This window comes from Megalops cyprinoides, chromosome 24 (assembly GCF_013368585.1).
Source record: "Megalops cyprinoides isolate fMegCyp1 chromosome 24, fMegCyp1.pri, whole genome shotgun sequence".
In the NCBI taxonomy this organism is placed as follows: Eukaryota; Metazoa; Chordata; class Actinopteri; order Elopiformes; family Megalopidae; genus Megalops; species Megalops cyprinoides.
This window is the reverse complement of record NC_050606.1, coordinates 9,862,101-9,877,107: the sequence shown is the minus strand read 5'-3', so window position 1 is coordinate 9,877,107 and position 15,007 is coordinate 9,862,101. Positions and strand designations below refer to the sequence as shown.

General features: G+C 41.3%; 1 protein-coding gene across 1 annotated transcript; it reads left to right on the top strand.

The window, feature by feature from the left end:
* Positions 1-10,069: 10,069 nt before the first annotated feature.
* Positions 10,070-14,719, top strand: LOC118771448 (insulin-induced gene 1 protein-like). Its single transcript, XM_036519456.1, has 6 exons — positions 10,070-10,215; positions 10,500-10,843; positions 12,051-12,175; positions 12,432-12,598; positions 12,925-13,024; positions 13,845-14,719. Exons 2-6 carry the CDS (start codon positions 10,510-10,512, stop codon positions 13,872-13,874), a joined length of 756 nt encoding a protein of 251 aa, XP_036375349.1. The 5' UTR covers positions 10,070-10,215; positions 10,500-10,509; the 3' UTR covers positions 13,875-14,719.
* Positions 14,720-15,007: the final 288 nt, after the last annotated feature.

Sequence of the window (15,007 nt, the reverse complement as noted above, 5' to 3'; positions counted from 1 at the left end):
AAATAACATTTGCCATTTAAAAGCATGCTGTTTGCTCCTGTGGATGACATCAACACTAATCAATCACAAAACAGCAGTGAGATATCTTGTTTTTCTGCCCCTGCCCCTGCAATGCATGGCATAATGAATCTTCACAAAAGTCTAAAAGCGTACAAAAATGCTTCTCACTTCTCTGTCAGTCAGTACTAATACTTCTGTGCACAAAATGGTCTTATAAAGGTGAGGCAAGGATTGAAAGGTCCTCCTAAAATTAAAAATAAATAAATAAATAAAAATCCACAAAATGCTTGAACCCAAATTTCACTAAGCAATGGGTGGTATTACCTAACAAAACGTTCCATAATCCTGGGGACCTTCTGTGTATGCTGGTTTTCATTCAAATCTCATAGTGCTGTAGGAAGTGGTTGTGCTAACACTACACTAGAAGAAAGGGTTAGCAAAGACTAATATTTTCCCCTAACCATTTACAATAAATTACTATTCATCTTAAGTTACTTTGATGAATAAATTGCTTACTATGGTTCCAAGAGTCATTGAGAGGCAGACTTGGCATAATAAGTGTACAGGAATTAAAGACAAAGGATGTGCAGAGTATTTGGTGAGAGAGAAATGTCGCCCTCGTCTGGGGAGACAGTGCCATCCCAGCAGCGCTAATTTCACATTCTGCAATGTTCTTCTTCAGCCAAGCACACAGTACTCAATTTGTGGGATATCTGTGGGACCAAGATATCACGAGTGTTATGTCGGCCCTGTGTTTTCCTGTTTTGCCATCTAAAGAGAAGACAGTCTTTCAGACTTGATGTGTCACATCCATGTTTCAGTATTTTCAAGTCTGGCACACAGCCATTAAAACTTGTATGCTTCCTTGTATGTTTTTTTTTTTTTTTTTTGTAGAAGTGGATGTCAGAATTTTGGAGGTTTACTTTCAGATGTGTATTATGTGTTACCATTAAAATTTGAATGGTATTGTCCTACATGTATGTCATACATATTGCACTGCAAAACTCCAGGCACGCATTTTGGGTTCTCTAGACCACGCTCCATTTGGCACCGATACTTGCGCATTCATAGTTAGTGGTGTCCTCTTTGTGAAACGTTTCATGCCACTTTATGAGCTGCTGTTTATGTCACTCTGGATAAGAGTGTCTACTAAATCACAACAATGTAAAGTAATTTTGGGTGCTTGGCCCTCAAAATGGCCCTGCTTACAAGTATATATTTTGTTTTTACTTAATCCAGCACTGATACCGTACATTTAATTCTGTTTATACTTCAAATACTTCAGTGATACTGTATTGAGCCTTCATTATTTGAGTTCTAGGAATATCCTGTTATCTCCCAACTGTAACATTGATTTGACTGTACATTTTAATTCATGCCAAATAAGAGCTTGAATTTGAGAGAGGAAGAGAAAAAATTACAATAGAGAGAAGGAAGGAAGGAGGGCCGGCACATCACACATTGTCAACTCTCTAAGCAAAACCACATTCATATTATTGTTAGAGATGTCCCGATACCGCTTTTTCCACTTCCGATACCGATACCGCAGCTTTGGCTATCTGCCAATACCAATATCAATCCAATCCTTTGTTTTACTCTTGAATAGTTGATAATAATAATAAAATGTATGGAAGCACTTTGCTCATGATGGCCAATTATCCACCTACAAACATCTCGCTCAAATGGAGAACAAACAAATACTTCCCCAGTATATAGTCCACAACAACAGTTGGTTATGAAAGACTGCCACCCTTTATTCAAACACTAAAAAAAATGGGGCCTCTGAGAGGCTCACAGGGTAAGATATTTGCTTGGGAGCCCTGCAATCGGCAGTTCGAATCCTGGTCTCGCTACCAGGTTTGTCGATTCGGCTGTAATAATTTATAGTTATTAGCTACATACCCGGAATGCTCAGAAGCTTACTACGTCCCTGGTTATTAGCTAGCTAGCTAGCTTAGTTCTGTCAAAGTGCCAAATCCAAACATGAGTTTATAGTATTAACATTACAAAGCTACAAAAAACTTGATAGCTAGCTAGTGTATTAGTATCCCTGTAAGCACACATACATCTCCGAGACGTCTATGTGATGTATGCCGATAGATCTAGAAGAGGTATTTAAAAGAGCGTTTGCTCACCTGGAACAGCGTTTCTCAAACCTCTCCTGGAGGACCCCTTGTCCTGCATGTTTTAGATCTCTCCCTGCTCCAACACAGCTGATCCAAATGATCAACTCGTTATGAAATCCTGAAGCTAACTTCACTTCTTGGTGTTAGACTAAGATTACGAATTCACGGCATTAGTAAGTCCCCAGTAGGTTGTTGAGCTTATCAACAATTTGAAGGGGCTGGGAGGCAGCGCACACCCTCAACCTGTGCCCCATTTCTGCATGCAAGGCGTGGCATAGTCTAGCTGTTGCTTCTTTGTAGATGAAGGAATCAAGAAGCGGCCAGAGCAAAGGCAGGACTTTCTGCTCCACTGTCTGGGGCTTCCTCGTGTAGAGGTCTGGAACCAGCTCTAAAAGACAGACCAGAAGCAAGACCAGCCTTTAGTAATCGTACCACTCAAATATTGTCATGTATGTTATGTTTTAAAAAATTCTGATGAGATAAACAATTTTTTACATATTGTCAAGCATGTAACAGTGAAGAAATTCCCCAGACTCAAGTGAAAGCTCTTGCAATGAGCAGTGAGGACCATACCTGCCACCATATCAATAAGGATTCCTCTGGCCCTTCCAGTTAGGTGCTTTGCCTTGCTGCAGAAAATATCCACCAGCGCAGCGTTGTCTGCAACAGCAGAGAAACAAAAGTTCACAGCCCAGCACTGTCACCACCACAGCTTGAGGGAAACTTCTCTGGGCACCAGAGGAGACCCAGGGAGAGTGTAGGAGGTGCTGCAGACGTTACCTATGTTTTGGATGAGAGCTTGGAGGGTCCTGATGGCAGTACTGCAGATGGCATCATTCTTTGTGTTAAGATGGGTGTCCACAATGCAGGGGACCAGGGCATTTACCACGGGGGCCATGTCGTTTTTCAGCCGCGGAATTATCTTCAGCAGGGCCTCCAGCGCGTGCAGGTTTATTTTTCGGTTGGCCTCTAGGAGCCTCGCCCCCAAGGCATCAAAAACCTTGCCAGAGAGAAAAATATGAGGGTCCATACCTTTGACACACAGTGATGCTTAACCAGACAACTGTTCATATTTGTTCAAACCCCCTGTCTTATCCAACAAGTCTTTGATTGGTTCCATCAGAACACTGTGAGTGATTCAGTTTTTAAACCACAAAATTCTTGCCCGAACGGTACAGCAGGAGTAACCTCTAGCCACTAAACTGCACAACTGGGCTGACTCACCGAAAATTTGCATCCCAGGACCATGCCGAGCCTCTGCTCAGAGTCTTTGACCAGCTGGTCTATGCCTCGCAGACGCTGTCTGAAATCCTTGGACTCCATGATGCGCTTCAGCTGCTCCTCGTACACTATTTTCTCCGCAATCTTGGGGCACTTATTGCGATTGGCGGCATGGCTTTTCTCAGAGATGTTCTGAGAGGTGTGGCCTCTGGTCGGTGTGCGGACACGAGGCATTCCAGCCCATCCCTGCAAAGAACAAAACACTAACACTACAGATTCCTCCCAATGCACTGACTGAAACCCATAATGGAAATGCAGTGTCTCTCCCAACCACTGCAGAAAAAAACAGGCATACACTGGCATGTCTTCACGTTGCACTGCCTCAAAACCACCAGTTCAGAAACTGTTATCTGACCACATATGTGGGTTTTAGGGGGGACGCCCCTGGGGGGAAACTGAAGCCCATATTCTCCACCACTCAAACAGGGTCCGCATTTGGAGTTCACAATCTCCCCTCTCCTTCTGCACCCAACTGGAACCTCCATTCTGCTATGCTCTCCTGATGTAAAATAATGGAGCTCCCTCCACTCCAATCTCCTACTATAACTATATACTACACTACTATATGGGTGAGCTGATTACCTCTTTCTTCAGGATGCTCAGCTTGTTCTGGAGCTGCAGGTTGGTTTTCATCTCCTCCATAAGCATCCTGTCATAGTCACTGTCATGGTCCAGGTTCTCTGACAGTGCCTTGAGCTGTGACAGCTTTGACTCCAGTTGCTGGGACTTAGCTTGATGCTGTCATTGAGAGGCCACAGGAGGGACAAGGGGAGGATAAGCCACAACCGAATTTGTCTACATGGCGAGGCCAAAAGTGTTCTTGTTCCAAAGCATTTTGCCAGCAGATTTTTGTCCTTTCAACATTTAACAGATGAAGGACTCTATTCAAATCAAAACAGTAAAAATGTCTATGCATGACACTGGGCCTTACAGAAATCCTTGTACAATTCAGATTAATAGCAATTTATGATACCCATTTCCACAGAGATGCTGACACTTTCCTCACTCGGGCACCAGGTTTCTCTGATTACTTGATCCATTTATTCCTAATCAGGGACTCAAAGTGCAAGGTGAGATTATCAAGTACCTGCTTGTTGGTTTCCTCCGCACTACGCAGCTGCACTTTGTGGTCCTCCTGCATGCGCTGGTACATGAGCTGCTGCTCCTGGTACCTGTCAAATTCCATCTTCAGCTTCTGATAGCTGTCGGAATCATCTGAGACGGGGAGAATGAGGATCAGAACATCAGAGAACTGCATACTCCCTTTTAGGCAGGAGACGATTCGTTCAGCTCACTGTACGATAGGCAATGTTTCAAATGGAATTCACAAAAAGAAATTATTTCCTATAGTAGCTTTCCTAAAATTATGCCGCTGGATTCTCTAGGTTGCTAGTGAAGGAGCTAAGCTCAGCTGGCATTTGTGACATCTGTTTTTAGTTTACATTATGTAAACTACTCACGTCAGGCAGTACAATTATATTGCTGAATTAGGCTACTATTTTATATAATATGCCTAATATACAGTATGCTTATACAATAAATACAATATACAATGAAGTTGTGAAAATTTAAGCGAAAATTCCATTTATCTGCGGTATAAGGGTGAACTCTTGCACTGACAGGATATTTTTTGAAAAATACTGTAAATCTAGCCAATTTTAATCTACGTCACGTGGTTATTTGATTTGGAGGTGTGTTCTCAGGGCCACAAAACATTTGTCATTTTTTGACTTTTCGAAATTCGAAATTACAATATTTTGTCTCATGCCTCCTGCCTTCGTTAATCTACCAGGGTTCAGCCACCATGCCAGAGCAGAGAGGCAGTGGGTGACTCTTTTGAATATTACATTTGGTGACAACAGTGTGTAGCCTACCTAAATCCTGTGGCTCGTTAGTCATCGCTTCCTGGCGGTCCGTCTCCAGGCTTCCATTCTGTGTTTTAAGACTCTGCAGGGAAACACACACGATTAGCTGGTTATAAAGCCGGTCAAAAACAGGGCTTTCATGATCTGCTCTATGAGGCTGTATGGACCCAGCCTGTGATGTCCGCTCACCTGGATCTCTGTTTGCAGAGACTCTGTTTCCTGAATGAATTTCTCCTTCAGGTTTTTCATGTCCTCACTGGGGTTCATGACCCTCGATTCAAGCTGGTGCTCCTTCTCAGTGGTGATTTCCTCAACCTTTGCTTGTAATGCCAGTATGATTTGGTTCTGCAAATAGCAATTGTTGAAAAATAAAGATAAAATAACAAGATAAAATGGAATGTTTTGTAGAATCACATGGCATACCATATAATCAAGTAAAATCAAGCAAAAAAAATTCAATTAACTAAATTGCCCATTTTCACAAAAATGACCACAGTTGTGATTATTAGTTTTGGATAGGATATGAATGTTTTTTCATGTGGCCATATGAGCTTCATGAAATTTTTTTCTGTGGAATGGCTACTCAACTGAACTTCATACTCAATTATATTTCATCTGTCGAACAAAATGTTCATGGGGTTGAGTGACACGCAGGTTATTCAGAAATTTACTGTGCAGTATTTTTTTCTATGGAGAAAGCAATGCCTCTTTGTATAGCACAGACCCACCTTCTCCTCGATGGTCCTCTGGTTCTGCTCAATCTCGCAGGTCAGCTTGAGGTTGTCCTTCTGTACCTTCTGCAGCTTCTCCTGGCAACTCTCTGTTGCCTTATTTTTGATGTCAAGCTCCTCCTGCAGATTGCTGACCTGCAGGCGTAAAGCGCCGAGAAGCAAAGGAGTTATAGCAATTAATAGTTTAAAGAGAAGCAGAGAATCAAGTGTGGTCCTTCCATTTAATAAACCAATTTCATGGTGAGTGGGAGTGCAAAGTACTGTGTTTTTCATTAATTAACTGTTGGCTTAAGTGCAACCCAATGGACTTCCTCAATCATACATGTTGAGAAGGCCATTGACTGATATCCCCATGAGGGGCCTTTGGAGGAAATGATGAGATGCCGCGCGGCGTGAGTGGGTGAGCCGTTTACCTGTTCCTTCACCATGTCGTTCTCCTTTCTCAGCCTCAGGTTTGCTGCCCTCTCATCACTGAGCAACTTCTCATACAGGGCACGGATATCGTTGATCATACCCTCCGCCTCCTCTGACTGCATCGTCATTTTTTCAAGGACGACCCCCAGCTGTTGGGACTTGTCCTGACGGTAGCACACAGTGAACACAGGCAGGATGTGGGAGGACAAAGAGTTACTTTTCTGTGAAAGGCAAAGCTCTGATAGATATAATTTCATATGCTGCTCGATGAGACTTGACGGACACAAGAGAACATGTCATTTCAGCTCACCTCGATCTCCGTTTGCAGAGACTCTATCTCAACGAAGAACGCATCCTTCACGCTGTCGAGCTCCTCGTGGTGGTGCTTGTCCCTCAGGTCAAGCTCGTGCTCCTTTTCAGACATGACTTCCTCCACCTTTACCTGCAGCGCTAGCATGATTTCGTTCTGCAAATTGTAGGGGTTGAAAATAAGGAAGATAAAAACGGAATGTTTTGTAGACATGCATGGCGTGCTCTATCATCATACAATTAAAATACAATTAAAAAATGGCCACAAAAAAGATATGTCACAGGTGTGATTGTAACCTGAAGGTAGGATATGCATGTGGCCTTTCAAGCGCCATGTGGAATGCTACGCTAAACCTCACACTGACTTAACACTTCATTGGTCGGAGAACATTTACCGGATTTAGTGATAAGGAGGTTATTTATAAATAAACCGTGCAGTGTGTTAGTCTATGGAGAAAGCAGTGCTTCCTATTGTGCAGAGCACAGGCCCACCGTATCCTCGATGGTGCTGTGGCTCCGCTCGACCTCCAGTTTCAGCTCACAGTTGTCCCTCTGCAGGAAAGCGATATGGTCCTGTAACCTCTGCAGATCTTCCTGCAGATCCAAAGTGCTGCCGACCTGCAGATCCAGCATCATAAAAATGCATGATTAGCAAGAGTAGCAGAGAAACAACTTTGCTTCTTCCATTTTGAAGGAATACATTTTATGGGAAGTGGGGGAGCAAAATATTATTCAAGGGCTAGCTGTTAGCTTAATTGCAGCCCAATGGATGACCTCAGTTATTTCTATCAAAGCTTTGCCTTTCACAGAAAAGTGACTTAAAATGTTAAGTTCACCTTTTTATCTTACTGAAAATGTCAGGTTTAATTATTATTCTTTTTTTAAAAGCACTTTATGAAATGTAATCTTGATCATTTTTACCACACATATCATGCACTTCAAACATGATAAAACAATTTTTTTTCATAAATACCCACCTGGATGGTTGCATTCTCAGTGATTTTGTCAAGCTGAGAAGCAGTGTCTGTTGTGGGGACAAAGTTTCCATTCCTTTTTCCCACAAAATCCAGCTTCTCATTACTCTCCTTAGCCTCAGCAGTGGGGTTGAGAGCAACATCTAGAAGGAAATTCAGATAATTTTTATTGTCCAGACTCATGCAACTTTACCTTTATAACCAGATGTATTATTTGGATTTAGGACATAGTGCAAATATGTTTACGGTCCTTCAGTGTAAGTAGTTTCTGTTGTTTTAGAGATTAGAGATTTATAACGTTTTTAATGAGACCACTGATTATTATACTGCGACACGTGATCATATAAGTATGATCAGCTTATCTCGATAATTCAACCATAAACGTTTTGGAGAAAGATGTGTACTAAGTTACTAAATCACAAAAATAAAACGGGGTAATGATATGAATATTTCCTTTCCTAATTTCCAAAATTGTGACACTGCCAGTCACCAGGTGCATAGCTCTTATGTAGGCCTAACCCAACATAACACCATGTTGGTATCATGGATGGGTGCAGTTCATACCGATCGATACGGGTACATCCTGGCACGAGTCCTCCTCAGTACCCCTCACACAGCACAGCCAAGAGAAGAATTTTTTGCCCTTCCTCTTCTTGCTTTTAGGTTTTTTGGTCGGTTCCGAGGTGACCTCAATGTCAGCCACGGTCTGACCCATTGTCCTTTCAAGTTTTTAAAAGATAAAATGGTATGTAGTCGCAGTGTTTAGCTAGTACACGATAAAATGAAGCATGTGACTGAACGATGGTATGATCTCTTATATAGTTTGACATTTCCCATATCGCCTCAACGTCATGGTCAGCGTCACAAATGGACCTCCATGGTAACTGCCTCTGTGACCTCACAGATACGTTCTAGAATTTTTTTTGTTTACTGTATCATGCAAAGGTTTGTGCAAATAACAGATTCTGACTGGTTGAGATTAGCACGACTATAACGGACCGTACACAAGCAAAACTGTCAGTTACATTATTGACTGAGAAGTCGGTAAAATATTGAAATCGTTACGTAAAAGTAAACAACACATTGGCAGACAGCTATCGATTACCAAACCAAACGGCTTTTTAATTTCCGACAATGTTCGGGACTTGCAGACATGCAGAAATTTGCCTCTATTTTAACTAACCCAGTCCAAAAAAAACTTGTGTAGCCAGAGCCGTCTAGTTTATCTTGTCAATTGAAAAAAACTATCTGACAAAGCAGAACTCGTGGTACAGAAACTCTTGACATATTTCTCTTCTTAGCTCTCAATGGTTTACCTAGGCAGTATTGCTACTTCTCTTGTGTTTGTAATTTTTAAAGGGCAATAAACAGTTTAGATCTATCTTCAGGCTCGGCACCAGGATGAAATACAGAAAGGTGCAATTGCAATCCACGGGGTGCACAAAAAGTCATTATACTATTTAGACATCGGGATAGGGGGAGACAACTGGGGAGTCCAACGCATCCCTAAGCACCCCGCTTGACGGTGGTCTGTCGATTTTCTTGCTTTTTACTGTTAATCATCTTACTGTGGATGCGTAGCTGTGCTACGACGAAGGAATTTAGCGGCCTGCAATTGCCAACGTTTGGTTAGCTCGCTAGCATTTTGTGTTCGGCGATCGGGCCCAGCATCGTCGTAATTTCCTTCGTGTTGTTCGTTAACTTCGACAGTTAAAAAGTCGCGGGTGGCAGTGTTCATATGGGGAGGGGTTGATATATGTTGGGTCCAGCTGACATATGCAATGATCACCGTTGCTTTTTTGATATGCTCAGTTTTTCTGTGTGGCAGTTAACTCATGATATCAGACGGGCAGCTCTGGAGCTGAGAGCAAGTAACTGAACACGGCGTTTCCGATGTCGCCACAAATGACCCGCAGACTTGATTGTTGCGACATCAAATATCCAATGGGAATGCGTACTGATTTAAAACGCCCATACTTTACCAATGGTCGCGGGTTACAAGTGACTTTAACAATAAGAACGTAACGTATGTAACGGTGCGGTAAATAGAAACGGGGCCAACTGTCACGTGCTTCATCAAGTCTGACACAAATATTCCCATAAATACATCCGCTGCCTGGTCTGTTTGTCCTGACTTCAGTTACTTTCTACCCTTGACAATTGATCTAAGGTCAGATGATCCACCCCAAATCCGATCTCAAGCCATTTAGTGCAAAAATTCATTCTGATCCCAGATCAGCTGATAAGGGCAGAAAACACGCACATGTACACCTTTACCGCGAGAAGGGCGGTGGCGTGCCCTGTCGTCATATCACCCGCCACTCCTCCATTGGCCGAAGCATCTCACCAGACTTACTTGCTTGCTCTAGACGGAGCGCACTGTTGAAGGAAGTTGGTGTTTATTTTTGAAAGTATGTGATCAAACACGAGCACTGATTTCTATCTCTGAACATAAAAACAGCTACATCATTTTCACAGCTCCGAGCTGAAGTCGTTTGGAGTAAACGAGTCACAGGTACAGACGAGCGAATGAATTGGCAGTCTCACGGTTTCTCTTTGTTTATTTACTAACCAGTTGTGTTTGTTATTCTCGCTACAAGCAATTATAAATTATAGTTACTGTAGCTAGTTATCTGGTTATGTTTAGCTTCTAACGTTAGCACGTACACATCGGTAAACATAGCAATTTATATAATTTTACCGGCGTGGTACTTATGTAATTATCATATAAGTATGTAGCTGGCTATTGCATTGGTGACCATTGACTTAAAGGCTTTAACTATGCTTGTTTTTTTTTAGTTAGTGCCTAATGCCAAGCCTGGAGGGACACTGTTGGAGCTGCTCCTGTTCCCGACTGAAATCTAAAAACATTTCGAGTGCAACCTGGTTAGCATCTAAAGCAGGCGAGATGATGACCATTATCACGTCTCTCCTGTCTAATGCCTGTGGCTCCTTGGATAGCCTGCAGGTAATGCACTTTGCCCGACGTGGCCTCGTCCTTTTCACCGTCGGGGGTTTCCTGGCTTTGGTGCTGAACTTGCTGCAAATACAAAGGAACGTAACCTTTTTCCCAGAGGAGGAGGCGATTACAACTGTTTGTGCGTCTACGTGGTGGGTTCCACCTTGCTGTGGCACGGCGGCTGGTGAGTAGACCATTTTTACTTGTTAAATTGCCGTTCCTGTGGGATATTTACAGTTTTTAGGGCGGACATAATGTGTGTGTACTAAAACGTCTAAGGCAAAGTAATGACATTTCCATATGAGCTGACTGCATCTAAATTCCTTGCATCACCGATGACTACTTATATGCAGGTCTTAGAATGACCCCATACAAATGGCATTGTTTTATGCGTCTTTGTTTAATTGCCGTTATTAGTGTTGTGCTATTAAAAATTAGCCACCTTATTTGAAAAAAAGTCCCACATCAGTTCGGTACTCTAGTGTTGGAGACAATACGGCCAACTCTGTGTGTATTGCCTCTAGCGAGTTTTACCTGCCCCAGTCAAGAGTAGAGCGATTACACTGCCCCCATTGGAGCTTTTCGGGAAGCGACTTTGGTTTAGGGTCAGACCGGATTTGCGTGTCGTTCATTGGCTGCCTGGAAGACTGGTGAGCTATTTAAGTAGCAGCTAATTGGCTTCTGCTTTGAGCAGGCCACCTTCGGGAAGAGAGAAACAAGGAAGTCATGTGCTGGCCAGTGAAATAACAAAGCTTTGGTTCATTCATCTGGCACACACTCAGTGACTTGTTCTTAACGTTTGTTAATAATGACGTGTACTTCTGGGTGAGATTAGCTTCATTTTGGCGTTGTGCTCTCGGGAACTGGCAAATACACACTCTGTTTTGGGGAGAATTACCCAGATGCTGCATCATGAATAATTTTGGAGATAGAGTTTGCGTAAGGCATGATTGCTAGTTGTGTTTGTGCATTTTGTACCAGCCTCTGTCACACTTGAGAAGTATTTTAACTTTTGATTCAACACTGTACATAATGCAATCTTAGTCTAATTTAAAAAACAATCTGCAAGCCCCAATACCACTGTAGTCTTTACCTGTGGCTTCAACTGAAAAAATATCATTTAAAATCATTGGATTTCTTAGCCCTCTAAGCCATACTTAAATTAAATAGCATTTGCATGTCTTGTCATTCCAAAGTTGACTGCCTTGTTTTATGTTGTTTTGTTTTTTTTTAAGTCTGCATCTATTAGACAGATGTAGGGCACACATTTTGAAATGCTCCTTTTCAGTGGGTCTAACGAATGGGAATGAGGTGTTGATGCTGGTGTAATCTGAAAATAAAACTAACGGTGTTTTTCCAGTCATTTTTCACAAGCTCTTTGTTCCTGGCAGCTTTCGTGGGCTTGCTGTTCCCTTGCATTGACAGCCACCTGGGGGCGCCACACAAGTTCAAGAGGGAGTGGGCCAGTGTCATGCGGTGCATTGCCGTATTTGTTGGCATCAATCATGCAAGTGCTGTATCCTTTCTAGTGCTGCTTACTTCTTTGCTTGTATGTATTAGTGTACATGTGCAAAACACTGTATGTTGGTTTGCAAGGGGTCCTTGGATTGGTCTCAGTTTTATGTGTGTTCGTGTATGTGTTGAATAATGTAAGTAAAAACAGCAAAGATTAATGGCTTAAATCAAGGCTTTGAGATGAACACAGTTTTAAAAACATGTACTTTCTTTATGAGCAATTTGTAATATTGCAGCCTTAACTGCAACGTCCACAGAAACTGGACTTTGTCAACAATGTTCAGCTGTCCCTCACCTTGGCTGCTCTGTCGCTGGGGCTGTGGTGGACCTTCGACAGGTCAAGAAGCGGCTTCGGCCTGGGAATTACCATTGCCTTTCTGGCTACACTCGTAGTGCAGCTTCTGGTCTACAATGGTGTATATCAGTAAGTCTGCTGGGAGGATATTAGTATTTGGTTTGTGCATGTCTGTAAGCATCCATCCATCATTTTCATTGTGGTATTCTCTCTTCTCTCTCAGTAGGATAGGAACATTACTGATTTACATTTAAGATGTGTAATGCACTAAATATGGCTCATTATCAGTCCTCCTTTCATAGCAGAGAATCTTAAAAAACATCCTGTAATGTTTAAAAAGAGCCATTCAGTTTCCCCATACAATGAAATGAGATGTTGGTACACCATTGACCAATATGGACTTTTTGGTTTGGTTTGGTAGTCATTAGTACTCACTCTTTTCCCACCTTCTCCAGGTATACATCAGCAGACTTCTTGTATGATCGTTCGTGGTTGCCCTGCATATTCTTCTCTGGTGGAGTCACTGTTGGAAATCTAGGACGACAGCTGGCCATGGTAAGAGCTGCCCTATGGTTTTTTTTGTCGCCTTCCCGCCTAAACCTTCCTCCTGAAATTCCGAGAGCATTTTAATGGGAAGGAGCACTGAAGGAAAGATTTTCACCCACCCATCCTACAAAAATGAAACAGCTGTGAAATTTTTGTAATAATGTTTTGTATTGGGTTTGGGGAAACTTCAGTCGCATGATTGTAATAGTACAATGATCTGAAGAGCAGACTGTTTGAAACAGAGGAGGCGGTATGAGGCAGAGAAAAGAGCAAAGCTTTATGAAGCCTAAAATGGGTGGAGCTACAGTGTCACATAAAAGTCACGTAAAAAGTCACATAAAATAATGGTCATTAAGAACTCCATGTGAAAATATTACACCCTACACAGTAGGCTTCTTTTTAATCGTAATGTAAAACTAAATAAATGGGACAACACCCATCACAAGTTTGTTCAAAGTAGTAGCTAATGTAGAAGTAATTCTGTTCTAATTGAAGGAGCATAATAATAATCTCATAATTATAAATAATCAGAAAAATGCTGAGGATTTTTGACAGTATACATTCCAAAGGTATTTTTGTCTTCAAAGTTTTGTATTAAAAACTAAAACTATGAAACTGAAATATTATTAGTAACCTTTTTAGGTTTATGTGTCTACTGAAAGTAGTCCCTTTTAGCTGATGTAGAAAATCATCACCCGAAAAATACAATTATCAAATTGCAGTGTTACAGCACTGTTAATTCATGTTCAAGAATGTATGGAGGAGATCTTTTATTTTGCCTTCTGTTAAGCTTTGGATGATATTTGCAATGTGAATTTTCCCTCCACAGGGTGGGGAGGAGAAGCCCCATAATGACTAGGTGAATGGGAACTGGATCTTGTGCCAATATGGAGAAGATGCACATGAAGACCTCTGATTCATCATTTCTGAGATAAAAGCACTGAGATGAAAACTGAGAAAAATCTGACCCATTTTGATGAGCAAAGAGGACCCATAAATTATGTTATTTGAGAGAGACATTTGCACAACATCTTCATGGCAAAAAAAGCTCCAGTCTTACCATCTTATCTCATTCTCAAGTATTTAGCAGAATAGTATTGATCATATTCTCTCACCTCACATTTTTTGTTTCAGTTGAACTGAAATAGCCTTTACAGTTGAGATGATGTAGAAGACATTTTCCAAATGTGTGTTGGTTGTGCTGAAAGCATGTTGGACATAAGTGTGAGAGGGAAACAGTCAGAGCTTTGTGAATGATTAACTTCCACAATTAATTTTCACCGGTGGACACATTTCTAGATACTTCAACTGTAAATATTACACTGTATTACACAGAAATACTTGAAATAGCAATGATTTTATTAATTTTCAGACATTGATATTTTCCAAACAAAATAGGAGCCACATCATAAACAACAGCAGACATGTTTGGTTTGAATTTCCCTCAGAAATAGATTGTTTGCATGATGTTACTTCATGGGCTACTCTTAGCAATCAATCTAAATGATCAATGTCTAAATAAATGCTACAGTTACTTCATGGATTTTATGACATTCACCCAAGATGGTAGTATCTGCATCTTAAAGCAAACTGATTTCACTGTTGAGTTGCAGTTGATGTCATCCCATCTCCAGTTTGAATTGCAAAATAACAACTATGAGAATACTGTGTGCAATAGGTTGAGGTGAAAGTCACTTTTGCAGAACCATGGGAAATTTGCAATCTGTGATTGCCTGTGTGACATTAAATTAAGTGCTTTTGTCACTGTTAGAAGTTTTATTTGTGAATAATGTATTGTGTATATAGTTTACACATTTGCTTCTCTGTATAATTAAAGTGATCTTGTCAGATGTCGTGAACAATGTTTGGGTCTAGGAAATTAAAAAGAGATATGTTAACTACCTGAGCCTTGTATTCTTTCAAATATTTACTTTTCCTTAAATTTTTTTTTTTTTTTTACATAATGTTAGGTATCAGTGTCGACATGAAACA

Bases quoted from the DNA above. Each gene is read 5' to 3' on its own strand.
- LOC118771448 (XM_036519456.1), top strand. From the start codon at position 10,510: ATGCCAAGCCTGGAGGGACACTGTTGGAGCTGCTCCTGTTCCCGACTG. The intron at 12,176-12,431 runs GTATCCTTTCTA...CAACGTCCACAG, and splicing joins GCATCAATCATGCAAGTGCT to AAACTGGACTTTGTCAACAA. The intron at 13,025-13,844 runs GTAAGAGCTGCC...TTCCCTCCACAG, and splicing joins TAGGACGACAGCTGGCCATG to GGTGGGGAGGAGAAGCCCCA.